Source organism: Lepisma saccharinum, chromosome 6, assembly GCF_977018435.1.
Source record: "Lepisma saccharinum chromosome 6, izLepSacc3.1, whole genome shotgun sequence".
Classification (NCBI taxonomy): Eukaryota; Metazoa; Arthropoda; class Insecta; order Zygentoma; family Lepismatidae; genus Lepisma; species Lepisma saccharinum.
Genome location: NC_139234.1, coordinates 43,677,170 through 43,700,913, shown reverse-complemented (window position 1 = coordinate 43,700,913; position 23,744 = coordinate 43,677,170). Strand labels below are relative to the sequence as shown.

The 23,744-nt window shown below is 36.0% G+C and overlaps 3 protein-coding genes across 3 annotated transcripts in view; 2 read left to right on the top strand and 1 right to left on the bottom strand.

The window, feature by feature from the left end:
- LOC145988718 (uncharacterized) overlaps positions 1-23,744 on the top strand; it is a 363,608-nt gene that overhangs the window by 158,131 nt on the left and 181,733 nt on the right. The window lies entirely within an intron of this gene.
- Blos3 (Biogenesis of lysosome-related organelles complex 1, subunit 3) lies at positions 1,907-11,333 on the bottom strand. Its single transcript, XM_083123823.1, has 5 exons — positions 11,198-11,333; positions 9,178-9,259; positions 5,427-5,514; positions 3,143-3,289; positions 1,907-2,290 (listed from the first exon to the last, which is right to left on the bottom strand). Exons 2-5 carry the CDS (start codon positions 9,250-9,252, stop codon positions 2,055-2,057), a joined length of 546 nt encoding a protein of 181 aa, XP_082979949.1. The 5' UTR covers positions 9,253-9,259; positions 11,198-11,333; the 3' UTR covers positions 1,907-2,054.
- Positions 11,528-23,744, top strand: part of LOC145988716 (malonyl-CoA decarboxylase, mitochondrial-like) — a 33,887-nt gene continuing 21,670 nt past the window's right edge. Inside the window, exons 1-4 of the mRNA XM_083123821.1 lie at positions 11,528-12,008; positions 13,414-13,554; positions 20,888-21,028; positions 21,513-21,668. Of these exons, the coding sequence (XP_082979947.1) occupies positions 11,571-12,008; positions 13,414-13,554; positions 20,888-21,028; positions 21,513-21,668 (876 nt within the window). The 5' untranslated portion in view covers positions 11,528-11,570. The remainder of the gene's footprint in view (positions 12,009-13,413; positions 13,555-20,887; positions 21,029-21,512; positions 21,669-23,744) is intronic.

The following is a 23,744-nucleotide window of genomic DNA, read 5'->3' as shown; positions in this document are numbered from 1 at the left end:
GATAAGGAAAAATAATATAACAATTAAAATGTATTACTGACCAAATAATGTCACATATCTGCAGTGTGTAAATGCCTCGAAGGAAGAAATCTTTTGCTGCTAACTGCTATTTTCAAGGTCCTGAATGTGCCTCCTATAAATGTTACGTTAGTTGTGGAAAAAGTATATATTTTGAAGGTTTTTTTTAGAAAAAGTAAAGAGGAAATGAGCAAAACTGCATATAAAAGTCTAAAGGCCACATCCCACAACTTTTCACTTTGAAATGTAATTTTCTGCTACACGAACAAAAGCAGTCCGTTCTGGGGGAATTCACACAGGAACTAAGAAAGCCATTTCGTGCACCTGAATTATACTGTGCATTATATACGAGATATAATTGTTTGTCACTTTTCCCTATCAAAAACCAGGGTGCACATTATACACGCACACACATTACATGCGTAAATACGGTAATTCACATTTCGTTTTTTTTTTTTTGTTAAAAACGAAATATGCATGCCCTTATTTATATGTATAAACTAAGGCTGGGCTGATTCTAATATGAAAACCAATGCAGTTATAAATGTTAAGATTTCATTTAGAACTGTCATATCAGTCTACCTAAGTATTGCTTTAAAAATATTCCGATTTGCATATTAAATAATTATAATATTGATATAACTGATGCAGATTTGAAGAAATTGCACATGTTGCATAATACGTAGAATATATTTGGACCTGTATTTTTCATGTTATATTGCAAGGGGTATTTTTTCTTAGCTACTTCCTACTTAAAACCAAGGTTTGAATTAACAGGTGAAATGTCAGGGATTCCCCCTCAGTACTCTAGTATCCCTGGTAGCAGAGGTAAATTCTTATAGGCTCTTTAAAAGTATTAGCAGTTGTTGGATATTACATTCAAGTGATATATGTTCACACCTAATAAGTTATGTGCAAGCTAGTGACATTCAATGATGCAGTTTTCACTATTTTTCCAGCAAGTTATACTATTCATATTAGTTTCTGAGGTAATCGGTGATAGTCTAGTTTCACTTTATGTTGGTGAACTAAAGTGTAGAAAAACAACGTTTCAAAGATCACATGTCGTCTTTGTCAAGTTGAGATTATCTCATTTCATGGAAAAAGCCCAAAGAAGCCAACAACCGAAATCACTGTCCCTAAGGAAGATTTCACACCAAAGCGACATGTGTCGCTTGGAAGTGAACCCTCAGTAATCAATTCAACCTTTCAAACAGAAGTGACATGACAAGCTGCACATGTTGCTTGTAGCTTGCGTGTTGCTCGGATTAGTTGCCCCATTTTGCCTCGTGCTCTTGTTCGCTGTGAATGTTTTTTTTTTTTTTTTTTACACTGAATGGGCTAGTGTCGCTTCGGTACGAATTCTCCTTGTTGCTTGTCACTTTGGTGTGAATTCTCCCTAACATGTAAAAAATTCACTGTCCAAAATTATCTTTAAGAATAAAAGAACCACTACACATATGTTCAATCTTGATTGGATGTTTTCCTACAGCCAATTGTGTTTCCAAGTGATGTGACTACCAATCAAGGGGTCCCAGGTTTGATACCTTGTGGAGGCACGTAGTGGTTCAATTTTGAATTTTTCTACTGTCCGGTGAGTGTTTCCTTTTACCTTCTTTGAGACATACATACATATACACACACACACACAAAAAAATCAAAGAAGGTAAAAGGAAACACTCACCTGACAGTAGAAAAATTAAAAATTTTCGCTCATTTCATAGCATCATCGGTGTGAGGAGAAATATATATATATATATATATATATAATATATACACTCACACCCCAATAGTTTCATTCTTCAGTACAGAATTATTCCCCTGCCCCCCCCCCAATCCTCAAAACATGTACAAATATATATTTTCCTCACAAGTAAGCTACAGCAAAATTACGCACGGATGATACTTTTATTTTGACAAGCACAGATATATTAATGTCAATACACAATGAACAAATAAAATATACATACATTGTACAGAATTATTTTACACTGCTCAAATAAATGCAGTCTCATTCAAAGTAGCAACACATTTTGCTACAAACTTTTTGTGTTGATATGGGGCAAGAAGGAAGCTGAAAGACATCTGTTCAACTTTTCTTCTAGTTGCAACATAGTATTCTGAAGAAGTTGTAATGATGATGTGGCTTCCTGTAGCTGCACTTGAGATCGGAGAAGCTGCTGGTTAGATACATTCAATTCCTTGCATGAACTCGACACCACCTGATGTACAAAATCTCCAATATTCTTGTGGAGAGACATGTTTCGTTCCCCTAAAACAAAGAATACTTGTGCAAATTATTGGAATACACACTTGATAAATAGTTTCTAAACACATTAATTTGTTGATCAGGACTGGCTTCAACTTAAAGTGGGATCCAGACCACTATGTAATTCTGCCAGGACATCTTGATTACGGTGACAGAGTTATCACAATGCCATCGAAAGGCACAGTGAGATGAGGCATGCAAAAGAATGTCTTATGCTGACCTCTCTGGTGGAGTGGTTAGTGCAGCATGCTACGATGCCAGGGCCCCAGCTTGGGCATGAATGTTCTTTGTGAGTATCTCATCATCAATTTCATCAGTCATCCCCATTTTCAGGATGTCTAAAGTGGCAGAAAAGCAAAATCAATCAAAAGAACGTCCTAGAACCAGAGGTGGTGTCAATTCAAAATGTATTCATAGGCACTGCTCGACATTAATTCAGATAAATTTCATGAGTTTCTTAAAATAACTTTTTTTATATATATAAATATTGTAATTAATTCAAAAAGTATTCCAGAGAAACAGAATTAATGTAATTTTAAGTTGTGCTGTAAATTCTCAAGAATAATACATGTTGAAAGTTGTAATCATAATTTTCAGAATGTCAATGGCACTTGTATAGAATGTGCTATTTTTATAATTTTCTGGCACAAAAACAAGTAATATAAAATATAAACATGCCATCTTATTTGTTTAAGTCCACTTTATGCTCTGATAGGTCAATTAGGACTGGACCTACAGTTTAAAGTGCAATGTGCCTCCACTAGAGATCAAACCCACACCTCTTGCATGTAAGAGGTGCTGTCGTACTTGTTTACAGTTGACAAGAGTTCCTTGAATTGTAAAGAAGGTACTTACGCAATTTTTTATGTAACAAACTGTTGTATTTAGCACCTTCCTTTTTCTTATCCTTTGAGGAACTCTTTGACTTGGTGATCCCAGTTGTCAAGGATGCAACAGAAGACACACTTGCTGCACTACTCACACTGCTTACGCTTGCAGCATCTGAAAATTAGGAAATTGATTCAGCATGCAACTAACTTTAGACTAATCAAGTCACATGCTTCAAATAGATTTATACAATGGATGGGATTGTTTAGTATCAGAGACTTACTGTTCTCATGAATACAAAATTTACGTACACAGTTTTCAAATATATTTTTACACAGGCATTTTTCTTCTAAGGAAAACCATACCATTGTCTTTACTTGCATACATTGGTGATGTAGGTAAATAATTCCATTTGTGTTGTTTTCACATTGTGTATAGGAGGATGACGGAAATGTTTGAACCAATAGTGTTATGTATAACTGTGAAGGAGGAGGAACTGCAGATATACCAAGGGAATCTAACCTACCTGCATAAGTATTTTTTAAGGGAATATTATTTCTTTGGCTTAAAAAAATGCTGTATACTTGCACTGGTATGGATATTTTCACACACACACAAAATGCAAATCTACAGAAGCTGACTTTAATTCAGCAAAACTAAGTGAAGCAAACTACACAATTGGTGGTGAAATACAAGGGTCACAGCAAAAGTCATGGCAACTACTTTTTCCATGATAATGCAGGTCAGACAATAAATTGTAAAATATACAGCCATGACTTTTGCTGTAACCCTCGTATATACATAAAATTCATTTGGGGGGGGGGGAACTCACAGTATTCATTATGCCTCCTTAAGAGAGTTGTTCTAGCCATGGAACTGATTTCACACAATGTAGAAACTAGACAGGGTGCATGTATAACCTAGTGAGTGACATTTGACATAAGACAGGTGACTCACTCTGATATTGTAGATACGAGGGTCACTATTTATATTTTGAGCCTAACAATGAAAAAACAGGAATTTGGCATTGAAAACTGCTTTATTGTTTTTCGAAGTATTCTCCTTTATGGTCAATACACTTTTGCATTCGTTCGAACCAATTGTCAAAGCAGTTTTTCCAATCTTCTTGAGACACCTCCATAATATGGTTTTTGAACGCATCAACGGGATCTTCCGCCGACGAAAATCGTTGTCCACGCAATTTATTCTTGACATTCGGGAACAAGAAGAAGTCATTGGGTGCCAAATCAGGACTGTACGGCGGATGACCCATCAATTCGATTTTTTGACTGTTCATAAAGTCGGTTGTTAGACGAGATGTGTGACAGCTGGCATTGTCTTGATGAAGAATGATCCGACGGCGTTTGTTTGTTTTCCGTATTTGACCGAAGACCTCTGGCAAACAAATTGTTGTGTACCATTCAGAGTTGACCGTTCTACGTTCCTCTAAAGGCACAGTTGCCACATGACCAGTTTTCCCGAAAAAACAGGCGACCATTTGTTTCGATGTGCTTCGAGCGCGAACAACTTTTGTTGGATTGGGTTCATCTTGAAACACCCAAACAGTCGACTGCTGTTTACGTTCCGGCTCATATGCATATATCCATGATTCGTCACCTGTTACAATCTTATATACGTCTTTTGAAGCACCACAATTGTATTTATTGAGCATTTGTTTGCACCAATTGACGCGAGCGTCTTTTTGAGTTTTTGTCAAATTGTGTGGGATCCAACGAGAACATACCTTTCTCACAGCTAAATGATCATGTAATATTTTATATATGCTGGTGGAACTAATGCCTATGGTTGCCTCAATCTCACAGTATGTCACATGACGATCTTGCAGTATTAGGTTTTGCACAGCATCAATGTTTTCTTGAACAACAACTGATTTTGGACGACCTTCGCGAATCTCGTCGGTGAGCGAATGGTGGCCACGATTAAATTCGTTATACCAGCGTTTCACAGGGGCAAAGGATGGGGCTTCATCTCCAAATGTGGAAGCAAGTTGATCGATGCACTCTTGTCTTGATAATCCATGTCGAAAATCGTAAAAAATCATCGCACAAAAATGTTCACGAGTTAATTCCATTTTATTGTTGTCGCGCAATCTCCAAGGCAACATAAACAACACAAATCAAGCTATTGACAAAACATTTGAAGTACGTTATGGTCAATAATGTCAGACGATTCCTGCAAACGTCAAATCGTGCCTAACTTCAATCAGTGTTGCCAAGGCTCAAAATATAAATAGTGGCCCTCATATATGTTTTTTTTTTTTTTTGCAGAACATTGTTAAAAGACAACTCACCATCAATTTCTTCATCAGATTCAGGGGCTTCACCTGCAATGATTGTTCCTTGTGGAGTTGTAGGACTTTTCATACCATATACAGGAACCTGAAAAAAAAATCGTATTGGCTGGTTTGTCCAAGGAAATACATTTGTTTTAACGTTACTTCTTGCATTCTGTCATGTCTCATTAATCAAAGGATTAAACTTCAACTTGCTATGAATACATAACATGCCTCCCATATTTAGCAGATATTTAACCTTTTCCCTAACCTGGTCATGTAAATGCTCTCAACCTGAACTATGGTCTCTGTACCACAGTTGTGTTAACAACTCATATCCCCCTCCTCTCAGCTACATTGTACTGAATGTACAATGATGGTTTTGACACCATAGATTCAGGAATTGCTTGCACATGAATCCATGGGAAAATGTCATGTTAAATATTTGCTAACACAGCTCCAGAAACAAAGAAGAGCAGATAGAGCTCAACCAAGATGAGAAAAACCATGGCAAACTAAAATGGACAGTCATTTGTTTTTTTTTCTTATTTTCGCTTGTGCCTGAATGTCCCTGTGTTGCCATAGGATGCATAACTCCCCTTGTTTTGTTGTCAAACACTGCAACAATGTTAACATTGCAAGTCTACTTTTGCTGCGTATGGTTTTCCTCTTCATAATAATGCAAACACTTGGCACTGAATAACAGGCGATGATGGGTTGAAGAATGTCAAACACTTTGGTAATGCAAGGCAGGATTACATTTGAGAATTTGATATCGGTGACAAAGGGTTTTTCTCATCTTGGCCAAGTTTTACATGTACAAGGAATGTGCTGTTCTAGTCTCTGTGGATTGATGTTTCTGTAAAACCACACACTGGATTAAAATGAACATCCCAGAGGAAATATTTTTTTTCTAGCATCAGCATTTTCATTAATACACATTCCCCTTCCTCTTATCAAGATCATATTGCAATCAGCAGAATACTATACGTATTCCAGATGTCGACAGTCATGTTTTACATACATACATATCATTTTTCATAAATCAATTTCGTGACAGTAGGGTAAATGCTCTAGTAATGAACACCGAAGACAAAATTATTATTGTTAATATCTATAAGAAATTATTATTTAGCATTTCATTTACCTCTTATATATTTATTGATGTAGAAGACTATGCTCTATAAAACATATGAGTTATTATGGTAGTGAACAGGCTGTTTAGGTCTTTGGGAACATATTACACTGAAGTGCATAATGAGCTAGTAATGGACATCAATGAATTAGTTCTTGTCAACTGCTGCTTCAGTAATGGACACTTAATTTAAAATTACGTTTTTTTCTTGGTGAAAAATGCAATTTAAGTTTGTTTTGCAGAAGAATTCCCAAGTGCTCCGTTATGAAGCATTTGAAGAACACATTACAAGTAATAGATTTGTTGACACTTGCTGGTAACTTATCTACAAGTGCTAAGGATTGACTACAGGACAATTTTTCTTCCATTTTACACATACTATTAAACAATATTTGAAATAATGGACAAATTGACACTGGAAGAATTTACAGTCACGTACAAACAACTCCCTTAAACTCTAGAAAGTTTTGTGCTATCACTTGAAGGTATGGTGCCTTCAAAACAATGATACCATTTGACTGAAAAAGTGCTGTATTATCATTTTCATAAATTATTTGTACTATCGTAAACCTATCCATTGTTTAGTTTTCAGTACGTTGGGCCAACGTAAAACATACATTGGCCCAATGTTAACCACACATTGACCCAATTTAAGAACCACACGTTGCGCCAACGGCCAATATTACCATTGCCCAACTGTATGTTCTTAGGTTTCGCCACCCATTTTGGTACTTTAGTATTATACAGACTCCCTGGTTAGGTTAGGTCAAAACCCCTTGCAAACATGATTTTGTCGATCCTGAAATTGGGGCTAATACTCCTAACCTAACATAATCAGGTAGTCCATATAATACTAAAGTACCCCCATTTTCAGCAATTTTGGTTACTTGGGATTTTGGCAGGTGGTCACCCTGTGTCCATTACTAAAAAGGCTGTATTTTTCAATGCTTGTATGATGTACATTGAGGTGACCATCTTTGAAAATTTTTCACAGTTGGTGCTTCAGTAATGGACCCCTTCTTCTCACTACATGTTTCTACATGTGAAGCAAAAATGTCCAATATATGTGTTACTGTCTTTAGAATCACATGAAATGGAAAAATGAGGTATTCATAATTAATGTTTACATGGATGTAACTAGATACACACCTCATGCATCAAGTTCAAATGAAGTTCACACAGCAACCACCACACACATGTACACACACACACACAAAAATGTTTCCCTCCATAATAAATGGTACTTTGAAGCTCAATCAGGTGCAGCCTTACTTGCCAATAACCAATGGAGTCAATTGTGCTTCAGGAAACAGGAAAAGCCTAACCAAATGTCCATAACAAAGAATTTATTTCCTAAGGTGTCCATTACTAGAGCACTTACCCTAAAACAAATGTTTTACTAAATTGTAGGGATGGGCCGATATGAAATTTTGGCCGATACCGATAAAGTAACGATATAAAACTTACCGATACCGATATTCTACCGATCCGATATAAAATTAGAAATGGTCCTTGAAGAACCTGAATTGATCATTCATCTCCTTAATGTGTGTTTCAAGGTGACTGCAGTGCAAAAGAAGTTGAATATTTAGACATTTACTTTTTTAGAGATTGAGATTATCCATAAAAATTACAACAAAATGGCAGAATTTTGCACTAAATTATAAGATATTTATCGATATATCGGATTGGTAAAATAATCGGTAATTTTACCGATAAACCGATATGCCTATATCGGCCGATACCGATAGAGTACCGATTAATCGGTCCCATCCCTACTAAATTGATCTATAGGTTACACAGGCTGAATTGTAATTTCATAGGGAAAGAGTTAATATTTGGTAAATATTTTGTAGAAATCTTACTTATCAGTCTTGGTAAATATTATCCAAATGAAGTGAAGAGAGTACTGTATTTGGTAAAACTGTCAAAGCCGGGAATCGGCTGTAACTAGTTTATTTTGTAATTGTTGACATTCGTACTTACTTATTCTGCATTGCGAAATATTTTTTAACAAGGGATTTCGCTTTTTTTAACGAAATTAGTATCTATTGTCAACATATCGAGTAATTATTGTTTTGCTTTTTCTCGCTTCCTGAACATGCAAAATGGCGGACAAATCTTGACTAGCATTGTGTTTCAAACGGCAAAGCAGTGTTTCAACCTTCTTAATAGAAAAATTCCCGCATAGCCTCAAAAACCATTCCGCATATCCCCAAAAACCATTCACGCATAGCCCCAAAAACCATTCATGCATAGCCCCAAAAACCATTCTGGATCGTATAACCATGTACAAATAGCCCCAAAAACCATTCACGGTAAGGTTAGGTTGGGCAATATAGTGAAAAAACTGTGTGTTTGGAAAAACTTACCAGGTATTATGTCATCAGATGCTCGCAATATCTGGTTCAAGTACATGGATGGAAATGCAAGTAACAGCTTTTGTGCATCGGACGGACATTATTATAGTAAAATACATGAATTAGCGGCCAAATACATTGAAAAATGCGAGGAAACACTTCTACGACCTTCCGAAATTACACAGAAACTCAATTCCATACTTTCTCCTGTAAATTTGAAGAAATCCGATTCCCAGCTTTGACAGTTTTACCCTGTATTTATATACATGCTTACCACAGGAACTTTTTGTTCTTCTTCATTATCAGATTCGGAAGCCTCACCAAATACAACATGAGGCTTTCCATCCATTTTTCACCTGAAACAAAGTATATTTTTTCATGTTTAAATTAGCTAAAGAAATGCAAATTGAAAAAAATGTATAAATGCATACAAATATATACTGTAGGTTGGGATATGTTATACATAAAGCATCTGGATAAACTCACCAATTTCCACTGAAGAAAAAAAGGATAAAACAAAGGCTACAGTTCTGAATGTTTAATGATTTTCACAAGTTCTATAGGAGTATTAGGAAGTGTTTACGAGTATAGTAAATTATTGTGGAAGTAAGTCAGGACCTTTGAGAAACTAATTAACACAGTCAAAAGCTTACTATCTACTGGATAAATTATGATTTGAAAAATAGCTTATGCAAGCATATATGCGAATTCAATCATGTTTAGTTCTTCTTTGCCTGAATATTGTAGCTTCTCTTTTGACTGCTCATTACAGGAATCTATTCTTTAGTTCAAGAATCACATTTATTAAAATTTCAGTAACCACCAAACGTCCCTAATTCCCTTATTTTCGTATTTTTCACATTGATACTTACGTATTCTGCATTCCTAAGGGTTCTTCAAGTTCGCGTTTCGTTTTTTGCACGCAAATAATCTCAATTTTTGAAATATCGAGTATTTTTATTTTGTTCGCTTTCGCTTGCGTTACACGCGATATGGTGGAGAAATCTTGACTAGCGTAGTCCATGATCAGTGGTTATGCAGTGTTGCAACCTTCTTCATAGAAAAATACCTACTTTCGTGTTACTGATTTTGTATTTTTTTTCCAGGTTCAAAAACCCCACGAACCATTCATAAATAGCCTCACGAACCATGCACGGCAAGGTTAGGTTAGGCAAACATAGTTAAATTTGTTTTTCAAAATTAGAATTTTTTTCTCGGGTTCAAAACCCCACGAACCATTCATGGCTAGACTCTAGTTTACGCCCTTCTTGCCCATTTACAAAACTGCTAGCAGATAGCCGGCGCTCCGGCATCCGTAGGGTAAGTAAGTTTTTCTTTTTACACTTTCTGTCACTGACCATTCACGGGAACGAGGTATGCCTACGAGGTTAGGTTAGGCCTGTTAGGTTAGGTTCCATTAGCACTCATTTCACCCCTAAATATGTGCTTCATCATCGAAAAATGTCCTCAGTAAGTTCAATCACGCATATCCGGACAACATCGGTTTTTCTCGATTTTCTCCTCCAGGAAATTTTTCCTCGCCTTGGGATTTACTTTGTTGAATTCCTTATAAAATAACCGGTAACATTATCGTATGAGGGAAACGGATTCCTTCAAATTTACAGGAGAAAGTACTTACGGAAATCATTTTCTTTAGCGTTGTGGAAGTTCCTGAATGTAGATTTGATCCATTTTAATGTGAATGCGTGTTGTTTTCTGCGAAATAACACGTTAGCAATGTAAAGAAGTCCGAAATATATGATTCGTAGGTGTTTCCCTCATACGATAATAGTACCGTAAATTCTTACCGAAAATTTTACCACCTGGCTTATATATTTAAATGTGAAGTTGGATCTTGCTAAAGCGCTGTGATAATTGCAAATGTCCAGATGCGTGCCCAAGATTTGTTGGTTTCATAAACCCCCTTTGGTCCATATTTCCCTTTTTTTGAAAAATGACGTCCCCTCCCCTTTCTAAAATCCTGGGCAAGCCATTGCAAATGATGGTCCCAGGTTTGATTCCTGGTGAACACATTGCACAGTGGTACAAAAAACACTTTACGCTGTAGGTCCAGCGTCTATTAGGCAATATGAGAATAAAATGCGCGTAACAACGAACTGTCAGGCAAATCATGTTCTGATCATCGTTGTTTTCCAAACACACACAAACAATTTCTGACGCTGATTGAATAGACCATACAAAAATAATCTCTTTGCAACTAAAATTCGGATTTGTGTATTACATGTAGTAAATATGTATTTCTAAATGGGCTTAATAAAAACATTAACACTTACTTCTGACACCAAGTAGTTATATTTTTTTATATACGTTACGTCGTGAAGAAAAGAAATTCCGTATTGTGCGTTGTTTACAACACAGCAGACGACTGTAAGCATTGTTGCCAAATCTGCTTTCAAATAATCTAAAACAGCTTAAGAAATCCCTCCTTGATTGTAAGAAATAGCATACAGTTAACACACCACATAATAGTTTGTTTCACACTTCATGTTACAAAATTACGGAAGTTTCAAAAATGTAGTTCTCATACGAGGGCATAAATTTAATTTCAAAGCAAAACAAATTGGCAACAGCACGCTAAACAAATGAAGTACGTTTGCCGTTGAATGGCGGATATGGCCCATCCAGGAGAAAGTTGCAAATAATGATATGGGCGTTTTACGAAATATTATTCACACGAGAAGGAAGATTTCGTACAATCTACTTCCACGGTGCCCTTCCAACTACTTTAGGGATCAACTTGGAGTTAAGTTGAAAACATGTCACGTTCGTAGTTGTACAAGAAGTAGTAGTGTTTTCCAATCGGCTGGATTTCATCCTATGGCTGACAAATTTTCAGACGAAGACGTTGAGGTTTTAAGTCCAGCAAAAATAAAATGGTTTAGAATACTTCGACGATTGTACCATCTCCAACGTGGAGAAGTTGGGGCTGGTGTAGATGGTTCGTCAGGATCTCGACATTTGAGTACTAGCAGCGATATCTCCAACGCAGAGAAACCAATGTCTGATGATAGAACACGAATCAACGACTTGCTGCAGAAAATATTTTCCTATCGTGATACGAATGTAACAAGCTTAGTTGTAGAGGTAGGATTTTAATTAGTTCTCTCGTGGGGCAAACCAGCCCAAGACCATTTCAACCTTTCCGTTTTGTCGGAATTTTTTACACTTTTTATAATGTAGATATTATACTGTTTTGATTATAACGAAACTATGATTTTTGATGTAAAATCTAGACATGACTGTGCCTACTAATACTTGTGTAATGTTTTGGAAGGAAACACACACTTTACATTTTTAGGTTTGAGAATTTTTCCCTCATAAGGATTGTGTTTAAATTAATAAATGAATGATTTCCTAAGTAGGTGGTCAAGTGAGATATTTCATTTGAAAAAATAAAGAAACTGTATTTCACACATATAATTGTCTCATAAGTGATGCTCTTAGCATGGAATCATATGAGAGTTCTTGTACACTACCCAACCAACATCTCAAATGAAAAGAAAATGGAAGTATATTATTTAGGAAGAAAGACTGAACCTAAGTGCCTAATATAACCACCGTCACAGCTGATGAAATTATTATTCATTTTGGGAAGGAGATCAAACTGTACCATTTGAACAGCAAGCATGCATGGAACAGCATGAGCAATTTCATGCATACCAACTCACTCTCCATTTCATTTACGGAACATATGCAATATTTCTGTGTGCCGTTTCGTGGGTGTTTTTAGGTATGGCATACTGGGAGAATGATAAATGGATTGAATTCATTGAAAAAGTTGTTGGACATTTCTAGAGGAAATGTGTCCACTGGAAGTCAGGTTGAAACAAAGTAATTCAAGTTTCTCGGAAACAAGAATGGCCCCCAACACGAATGATTGAAGTAGAAATTCCTATGTGGTGGGGGTGTTTGATAGAGGTTGGAAGTATTGCATCCTCCCATTTAGAGGAGGTGTGCATTCATTATTATGGATAAACCTTTAACTTTGTGCATGAGTTAATAAACAGGATTTAACATAAATAAAAGTTACATTCTTCTATGTGAATTAAAAAATGAACACACTGGCATCATGTGATTGCCCAAAAAATATTCATTGCTCTTTAACTCAACTTGTTACACAAAAAAATCTAAATATAGAGAACAAAAAAATCCTTTAATTTTTTTAATGTTTTTAACAAGTTTGTAGAAAGATATAGAATTTAGTAAATTAATATAATATTTTGGTTAAATCCATGCCTTTGAACAGTGATGGATGGGGAGCATCAGAAATACCTTCACAAAACTGGAAATTGTGGCCTGTACCAAGAGCATAATTCCTGTTTTAAATACTAAAATATTTTCAGTAGAAAATTATATATGATAACAGATGACTCAAAACAAGGGTTATTTTATGATACATGCAATGAATTCTTTTGAATGAGCTTCTTATTACTTGATTATGTTTAAATAGTTCCTTGTAATTAATAAACATGTTTTTTTTTTTTTTCAGGAAAGCATCAAGGTCTTATGTATGGCTTATGCAATTCTTAACAAAGAAGAGAAGTCTAAGTTCCTTAAAAATCTTTCTGTGAAGTACAGCACAAATCATGAAGCAGTGAAAGAAGCAGCGCAAGCTCTTGTTAAACTCGAGGTTAGTTCTTACAAAAATGTAGTGAAATCCAAAGTCTAGTCAGTAATTTTCCCAGTGATGGTGCCAGCTTGAAATAAGTGGGGGTCTAACTAACATATGGCGTAACAGTAAAATTCCAATCTCCGGGAAACGTATTTCTTCAATTTTACAGGAGATAGTACTTACGGAACTGAGTTTCTGTATCCTTTTGAAAGGTCATGGAAGTGTTTTCTCCCATCGTTCAATTTTTTTTTGGCCAGTAAATCATTTCTTTTTCTAGATTAATGTCTCTCCAATGCACAAAAGCTGTTGCCTCTATTTCCTTTCACTACTTAAACCGGATGTTGCATGCGTTTCTTGACATAACCCCCAGTCAGTGTTTCCAACCAAACTGTTGTTTTGCAAGAAGATGAAGAAACGAAATAACATTCCTGATATTACTACGACCGAAAATGTTGGTACTAGTTTACTATTGTTCGGACAGATTTCTACAGAAGAAACTACTTACCGTAATAAGTTCCTGTAGTATTGTCTAACATCGGGAAGGTGTTTTGTGTGATGTGGGAATGTATGATAGGGGAAATTCATGTTCATTCTTGAAAATTAATTCTCTGACAGACATAGCATTTGGCGCGTACACCTCCGTACATCATCACGTGTCGTGAGTGTGTTTTGTTCATGTTCATTGGGTATACAGTGTTTCGAACTGTCTGTGTTTGCAACGAAAGTTAGAAACATGACGTGTTGTGGATGCATGTTGAAATTCGTGCCCGGTGTGGAAGATCCAGTGGATTTTATAATTTATTTGAACACGGGATTGTGAAGAAAGGAAAGGAATGTCGAAAATGTGGCAGTGTAAGCTATTCGTTAGAAGGAATGGGCTGTGGGTATATGCCTAATTTGACGTGTCGTGGATGCGTGGTGAAATTCAGGTAAGTTTTCCATATCTTGGAAACGGATTTCTTCAAATTTGAAAGTTTGGGGCTCTTTTGGGGGCAGGTGACTCCGGCCAATTTTTAACATGCCTTTAACAGGGAATCTATAGAGAAAGCCGGGGAGCCGTAGCAGAGTGGAGGTGGGTCATGTTAACGGTTGGGGGCGGTAGGTCGATTACCCCAGGGGCGGAGCCTGGAATCGGTGGGAAATTTGGACTCAAAGATTCCAAACGAAAATAATTTTTTAGTATAAATGGATACCCCCAAAAACCATTCACGGATAACGCCACAAAACATTACAATTTTCTTCGTAAAACAATGTGAAAAAGTTATAAAAAATTAAGAAAACAAAATGGATTACGTTCATTGGGGTCCGAAGGTTGAAACACTGCATAACGAATGAAAATCGACAAAACACAAGCACGACACGCGATTATGTAGGAAGTTGTATGCGCCATATTGTGTCTCAGGCAAGTGAAAAGACCACGAGAAAGAAGTACTTGTAATGTGAAAAATTGCAATTACTTTGATGAAAAAACGTCAATACACCTTAAGGAATGTTCCGCGAAACAGATAGGTAAGTACGAATGTCAAAAATTGATGAAACTAAGAAGTTATAGGTGTCCGAAGGATAGTAAATTTTTACCAAGGTTGGAAACACTGCATATCCACTTATGGTAGACTACGCTAGTCAAGATTTGCCCACCATATTGTGTGTAACGCAAGCGGAAAAGGAATGAACAATAATTACTCGCTATGTGCAAAATTGAAATTATTTTCGTGAAAAAAGCGAAATCTCACCTTGAAGAATCTTTCGCAATGCATAATAGGTAAGTACGAATTGGAAAAATAACAAAAACAAATTTGAGACGTTTCCCGGAGATCGGAATTTTAATGGCGTAACTTTGGGCCTAACTTTTGGAAGTGGGTAGAATTGAAATGTTTTTCATCCGATAAAAATAGTGTCTATGACTATTTTGCTAAATAACGATTAAATTTGATAAATCATAGAAATCACTCTTTGTTTGTGTTCCTCAGGTCCGAGGAGGGTAACAATAATACCCTCGTCATTATCTGAAAATTTTATGGGGAAAATCCCCGTTTATTCTCGCTAAGTTACACCTATGTCAATTAATTTTGACTAAAATGTAATACTTTAGTAAGGTAAACAAAAGGTGAAGTTTTCCCCTGTGCTTAGCACTATACATGAAGGTGTATAGGGGGTGTGGGGGTACCCAGGGAATATTTGGGATCAAATATCTCAGTTTTTTGTTTTTCCATTTGCTGGAACCAATTTTATATTGTGTAAAATCATTAGAATCTGTTGATTAGAAAAAAATCAATATCATTTTCATGGGGGTCAACCTGGCACCTCCGAGATGCGTATACTCCGTTTGCACACCTCAATCTGTGATGCTTAAAGGGCTGATGACATCTAAAGAATAGTCGTATGTTTTAGGGAAATACATCTATTTAAATGAACAAGTTGTGTGAAAGAGAATTCCTGTAAATGTATTTGTTTCAGAGTAAGAATAATAATTATTATCGCAAATTAAACATTGTTGGGCCTCCCTCATGGCGCAGTGGTAGCGTCATTGCCTTGTAATCAAGGGGTCCCGGGTTCGATACCCGGTGGAGGCACAAGTGGTTCGGATCCCACTTTAAACTGTAGGTCCAGTCCCGATTAGCCTTACTGTGCATAAAGTGGACTTAAAACACCAACTCAAACCAATTAAACATTGTTATATCGTGATCAGTTACAAGTAAATTTATGTGTTTGCATATGATACAACATTTGATTACATGTTAGTAAAAAATAAAAGTCTGTGTTCAACCAGTGAACATAGAATTTGTGAACATAGCTGAATGGTAATTAATTACATGGATGACGAACTTGTAACTATTATATTCCTTGATTGTTATTCATATGTCCATATTCTTGTGTAAATGTTGTCTGAAATTGTGCAGTTTGAAGTGTAAATGTCACATCTTTAACATCTTGTTTACTTTCTAGCCACATTAGAGGATATTCACTTACTTATTCAATAATATGCTATATTCCGTTTTACAAGAATTATGTGCTGTATGATATACATGACATGAAAGAAATATAATGTACATCGATAGAATGTTATGACTTCATTTAATTTGAATTGCATATTTCACACACATTGTGGATAATTTTGTACTTTTGTACTCAATAATGGATGTTATATTTTTCCTTGTCGATTATTTCTGTCAAAAACAGAAAGATCTTTGTGATTATTTTGATGTAATCATAATCTTTATTCATCTGTTAACTCTTCTTTTTCATTGGTAATGATATCGAACTATTTAAAGATGTGTACTTGTGTCTCCAACATTTAAGGTATTTGGAAATGTAGAACGAAAATCTGTAGACAAGTTACTAAAGTGAAAATTGACTATATAAAGAATAACAATTCATATACTTAACACAGTCAGTCTTTGTGATTTTATGTAACCTATTTGCTTTATTTACATTTATGATCTGTGGAAAAGTACGGGAGCGAGATATTATCTCAACTTGTTGTAAATGTCACAAGTACAAAGGGAGAATAAATAATCAACTTATATGTTGGTGAATTTTGAATGACATGATTTCAATACATGTCCAGATACAGTTAGAAGTAAATTGTCATTATTAGGGATGAATGAAACACACTGATTTTCCTTGAACTTCCATGCATCCTGAAAAACAATTTCTCTTGATTTTTACCATTATCTAGCTTGTCTACCGGAAAGGGATGTAAATCTTACGAATTTTAGAATATGAAATTCTTCTAACAATATTCTTCTGGTAGAACATGATGTTTATCTCTCTTTTTTTGCTTTTGACTTTCTAATTAAAATAAGTAGCTTGCATTAATATTCTCAACGAGTTTCATTTTCCATGTGATCGTAAATCCCTTTCTTAGGCTAGAATTACTGTTAGACCATTTAAAATGTTATTCTTAGTATCCAGGTATTTAAAATAGGTTAGGGTAGTACATTTGTTGCATTAGTATGTGTACACTTTCTCTCTTTACTTGCATGTAAAATTTTTAATACGAAAATGATTTGAAATAATTGTAACCTACAACCAAACTACGGGAACTTGTGCAGCCAAATATTTACCAGATTTCTAGAAAATTAAAAATTTATTCACATTACACAGGAATATTGAGGTTCCAAAGATGGAATGCTTATTTAATGTGAAATTCCAACCTTACATGCTGTTTCCTCATCCTCAACGTAAACTTCTACAAAATTATCTCAAGGTGCAAGGCATATGTAACTTGGGCCCTAAGTTTTCATTCCACAGGAATTCAATAGCAATTATATACTAACAACGATAATTCATAACGAATTTAGAGTAAGTTTCAAATGTAGGATAACATTTTATCTATATCGCCTTTTTTCCTTTGGTAATTTGAAAAATAAATGTACATTATGCCAAACGGTAAAGATTGGAGTAAGTCTGGTGATGAATGATGAAAAGGTTCTCTCAGGCTATCGAGAGAACCTTTTCATCACGGTAAAGATTGGATTTTTCTTTTATCAATATTATTGACGTATTTTCCAATGCCATATAACATTTGAAATGTTCTTGAACAATGTTCTGAATGAATAAGTAAGGGCGATTCAGTGAGAAAACTTATATGCACTATGTCAAATGTTGTAAATGGACTGTACTTGTCTAATCCTGTGATGTCATGGAAGCTGTGTATGTTGTATCTCAGCGGCCCTGGTCAACCTCACCACTTTTATATTCATTTGTACCATTGTTGTTCTCAAGTAATCACAAATTGGATTTGGGGCTAACTTCAGTCTTGTACTGTCACAAAAATAGTACAATTAGAATGTTTTACATTTTTACCACATTTGTATTTTTGTTTGTACCATAACTGTTTTCAAGAAAATTTCATGGGAGGGAGTGGGCAGCCTTCCCAAATTTAAATTTAATTAAATGTTACAGTACAACCCAAAACAATATGGTACAAACATAAAATATTCCAATGGCATTATTTTTTTTATATACAGTAGTACAAAAACTGTGTGGCAACTGCATGAACTTCCCCCCTCCCTAATTCAATGTGCGAATACTGAGAACCGTAATGGTACAAATGAAGAAGAATCTTATGACATACTTGGATCATTTATACCATGTGGTGGGAGGGAACAATTTCTCAGGGCTATTTCATCTACTTAATAAAAAAGTCTGGACAATGATTTAGTCTTTCTTGTGTTACATCATTATTATAATAAAGGTCTCTAAATATAGGCCATAGTACACAACATTTGCCAGTGGTTTTACTTACACATTCTTGCGCAACATGAAAGCAGTAGTCAATCTGTAATGGTTAATGTCATTTTTGTTTTATCTTTACAGGAAGAAATGTTACTGCAATTATTATACAGGGTGTCATTTTAATGGCGCCCACGGACCATGGAAACTTATAGAGGACATCAAAACAAACAACTTTTCTCAGTGTCATTTCTCTCGTTGGAGTGTTGTTTCGGTGCTACAGTCGTTCAAAAAAGCCCGTTTTGCTGCCTGAATGCTGGCAACCACACACAACATTTGATTGCATTTGTGACGTCATATCCCATCGTGAAGCGATGCGTTACAGGGTTGCCAGGAACACACATATTCTGTGAAAAATGACATAGCTACAATCAGCCACATTATGTACCGTAAAACAAAACGAGACAACACGTTCTGCAACCTAACAGGAAGTAAACAAACGATGCTAAAAATGGTAGAAAGGAAATAGAATTCAAATGGAAATGGTCATATCGAATTTTGTCTCAACTTAGATGTCAAATATTTGCAAATCTAGTTATCAAGTTGGCATCTACAATTTCGTCTATCCACTTTGTCCTTCTGATACTAGTTGTCTGTGAAACACTGAACAGATGACAAAATAGAAATGAAAGAACTCAAAATTCCAAAGGTAAGCAACACATAATATAATGTATATTCAGGGCATTATGAGGCAAGTGACAAAAATAGTTGAAAATACAGGGATATAAATAATAGTAAAACAAACTCTCTGACGACTGTGTTTATCTACGCACCGGATACACATGTAATACTTTGCAACTCTGGACAGGGCAGTATATTCGCTACTGATTCATCATTAGATTGTTACTGTGGTTGTACGTGTTTTAGCCGTAATGTAACAACGTGAACCTCGGATACTTCCGTTATCACCACAAAGTACCACAAGGCATCTGGACACAAACCTGTAGATATCAACCTTGCAACGAGATTTGCAAATATTTGACATGTAGCTGGGCGTAAACAGCCACATGTAAGTTGTAAGTACAATAAAATTTATTGTTGTTGATATTTGACATGTAGGCTGAGACAAAATCCGATATTGACTCTTCATTTTGAATACGTTTCTACCATTTCTCATATCGTTGGTTCACTTCCCCCTTCCCCTGAGATGACTGCTGATCTTCTGGCTGGTAGGCTATGATGTTTGGTTTACTGGACGTGTTTCTCGCTTCGTTTTACAGGTAATAATGTGGTTGATAGTTTGTCATTTTTCACAAAACTTGTGTTCCTTGCAACCCTACCATGCGCTGTTTCGCCGCAGGAAATGACGTCACAGATAGGATCAAATATGTGTGTTGGGTTGCCAGCATCCAGGCGGCAAAAACTGTCTTTTTTGAATGGCTGTAGCGTCGAATTGACGCACCAACGTGAAAAATGTTACTGAGAAAAGTTGTTTGTTTTGATGTCTTCTACACGAATCTGTGGTCCGTGGGCGCCATTAAAATGACACCCTGTATAGTTTCGTTAGCACACTCAACAAACTTTTCCAAAGTAGGTTTATATATACAGTATCAGAAACAGAAAAGTGCATATTTAGATATTTTTTTTTATTTGCTTAAATCAAACTGTTCAAACAATTTTCAGGGCCATTTACCAAAACAACTTTCATGTAAAAGAAAAAATATATACCCTGCCAAAAAACATACAATCAATTAATTGCGAGCTTCTAAAAAATCACAATCTGTGATTTGAATAAAAATTCATCAAAAATTATTTTTAAAATAAGACTTTTATCCACCCTGCATCACACAAACAATGTTGCAACAATCCAACAGTGTTGCTGGCACAGATACATAATGAAGAAAAAAATGTTTTTGACTTTGAGAATATAGTAGTGACACCTTTTATGAGCAGATAGAAGAGTTTTCTACACTGTGGAACTTTCTATTGAAGGAATAATGCGTAAGAGAGAGCCACGTGGCTGATTGTTGTTTCTGTAGCACTTAGTTTATGTTGGATACAACATTGTGGCTGATTTAATGGCATTTAGGTTAAGCTGCTGTCCATAGCATTTGCATAGTGTTTCCTAAAATATTTTTGAGGTTTTTAAAATATTTTTTTTATTACATTACAGGATGGTGATGAAGTAAGGATGTTAAAAGCAGAAGACAATATAAAGAATGCAGTTACACCACAGTATAGCTGGCTCTTTACCCATATGGGAAGATTAGAGCAGGGTGTGAAATTCTTAGTAGATCTACGAACTGATATCTTGGTATGTTCAAATCCTGAAATATTTGCATTGTATGATAATATCTAAAGGTGAAAATAAGAAAGTATATCTTAAAGAATATGTTGTAGCGATTTAAAGAATAATATTGTGAAATCCAATATTAATTAAATTTAAAAGCACATAAACTGTGTACTGCATTTACTATGATACTTCATTTTTTCTTGGAAAACCTGTGGTAGAAAATTAATTGAATTGAGTTTTCGTTTTAAGTCCACTTTCTGCACAGATAGGCTAATTGGGAATAGACCTACAGTTTAAAGTGGAATCTGAACCACTATGTGCTCCCACCTGTTATTGAACCATTCCTTAGTCCTTATTTTGATATTATTAGCTGGAAAATTTATTCAAGTATGGCATCCAGAATATGAATCCTAAGTAGTGTGTGGAGTAATTATGAAAATCTTGGAAATTAACTAACTTATGAATGAAGTGAAACTTTTGTGACAAGTGCCACTTCTTTTTGTAGGACTTGTTAAATGAAATGGATGTCCAAAATGTGGACACGGTCCATATGCAGAGACTTAATGCAACCCTACGGGATCTTCTGTCACTGTGGTTCTCAAGTGGCTTTCTGGATTTGGAGAGGGTCACGTGGGATGCCCCTTGCCGGATGCTTCAGAAGGTAATAATAATCTCCATCCAGCCTCCAATATGAGAGTGAATAACGGGCGGTAGGTAGGTTTGTGTTGAAGTAATATTTTATTGTACTATACTGATATATTAACTTACTCATTGCAGAGTGTCACATATGTTAGGTTTAGTGTGTTGTGAATAACATTAACAATGTGTCTTCATTGTTGCATGTCTGGATACATTTTTTGTGGGGTTCGAATCCCAGCCTAGGCAAGGCTTTTTTTTGTGAATGTCCCTTCATCAATTTCATCATATTACCACTCATCCTCATCATTGCAATTAGCAAAAAAGTGGAAGAAAAAGACGTAAAATAAGATAATTCAATCAATCAATTGATCAATCCATCTGGATTCGTTAAACAATTATTTTATCTCATTAGTGAATAATTAACATTAATGAATCAGATGAATTGTAGGAGTTGTTAGGATAAGTAGACCATTCTGGATACAGGAAACTAAATGTTGCAGGCAGTGCTAATAAAAATGCCTATCACCACAAAAATAATGCTAGTGGTCTTTCTCTATGACTAAATTTTTTAGTTTCATGATTATTTGTTATGAAAGAGAAGAAATCAGGGTTACAACGTGTCTGGAAAACCTGGAAATGTCAGGGAATTTTGCTTGTCACAGGAAAATGGGGGAAATGTCAGGGAATTTTGCAGATCGTCCGGAATTTATGTGCATTTTGGAGTCTGCTAGAGAAAATGTTGCAAAATGAACAAGCAGTTCACTTCCACTTCTGGATTCGGTTCTTGTGATTTCAGTCTCAAAAAATATTCAGTTCAAAAATTTGTTTCTTTCATTCTTATGATTCTCAGTCATGTGCAAAATTATGGTTCCTTTGAATTTCTGTAATAAATTTTCACTTTTATAATTCACTAATTTTAGAAAGAATATCAAAGCAAGACTTGCAGTCCAGATATCTGATTAATAACTAAAGTACATTGACAATTTGATCATAATTATCAGAAAGGTTGGTGAAGATGAGGTTATCATCTACAGGGTGGCGCAAAAGTCACCATATAGCTAACGTATACATTATGTTTTTCTTACTGACATGTTTTACATTTATTACATAACTTACAGTGCTCGAATATTAATAATGAAGGTCATAGGTCTGCTTTTAAAGAACATGCTTGATGTGTCCCCCCCTTCAAATGCCATGCACAGGTGAATCCGGGCCATCCAATCATCCTGCACGTTTTGAAGGGTGTCCCCAGTTATGGCATCACATGTTGCTTCGATGCACTGCTTGAGGTGATCCAAGCTCCTGATTTTCTCTTCGTACAGCTTGGCTTTCACGTGACCCCACAGAAAAAATCCAGTGGGGTCAGATCAGGCAAACACGGTGGCCACTCCATAGGACCTCATCTCCCGATCCAGTGCCCCGGGAAGTTTGTGTCAAGCCACTGCCGCACGTCAATCCCAAAGAGTAGAGTGGCACCATCCTGCTGGAAGAAGGTGGGGGCAGTTCCATCAGGGTTGGCCATCATGGGTGTTACAGAATCTTCCAGCATGTTCAGGTACCTTTCGGCATTGAGGTTTCTGTCAATGAATATTGGTCCAATGATGCTCATGTTCCAAATTCCGCACCACACCATTACCTTCTCACCTCCTGTTTCCTTGCTGTCCATGGTCCAATGTGGATTATCCTTACTCCAGTATCGCATGTTTTGCTTATTGACCTCTGCGCTAACGTGAAACACAGCCTCATCCGAGAAGAGAATTGTTCTTGTGAAATCCAGGTCGAGAGCCTGCATTCCGAAAAGCCACTCACAGGACTGGAGTCTGCGATCAGGGTCATCTTCACTCATCTGATGGAGCAATTGCATCTTGTAGGTGTGCCATTTATTCACTTTGAGTATTCGCTGGATGTTCCAATGGCTTACACCTGTCTCCTTTGACAGTCAACGAGTACTCTTCTTCAGGCTTTTCACCATGGACGCAATGATAAATGTCAACATCTGCTCATTAGTTGCTGTCTTCGGACGTCCAGTTCTCTTGTTGTCTTCCACACTACCCATTTCCTTAAACTTAGCTATCAACTTACCAACAGTGTCATGTGT

What these genes read in the sequence shown, in the direction of transcription:
- Blos3 (XM_083123823.1), bottom strand. Translation starts at nt 9,252, where the DNA reads ATGGATGGAAAGCCTCATGTTGTATTTGGTGAGGCTTCCGAATCTGAT. An exon ending in AAGAACAAAAAGTTCCTGTG is followed by an intron (nt 5,515 to 9,177) that starts GTAAGCATGTAT and finishes TTTTTTTTTCAG; the next exon opens with GTTCCTGTATATGGTATGAA. An exon ending in TTTGTTACATAAAAAATTGC is followed by an intron (nt 2,291 to 3,142) that starts GTAAGTACCTTC and finishes TCTTTGTTTTAG; the next exon opens with GGGAACGAAACATGTCTCTC.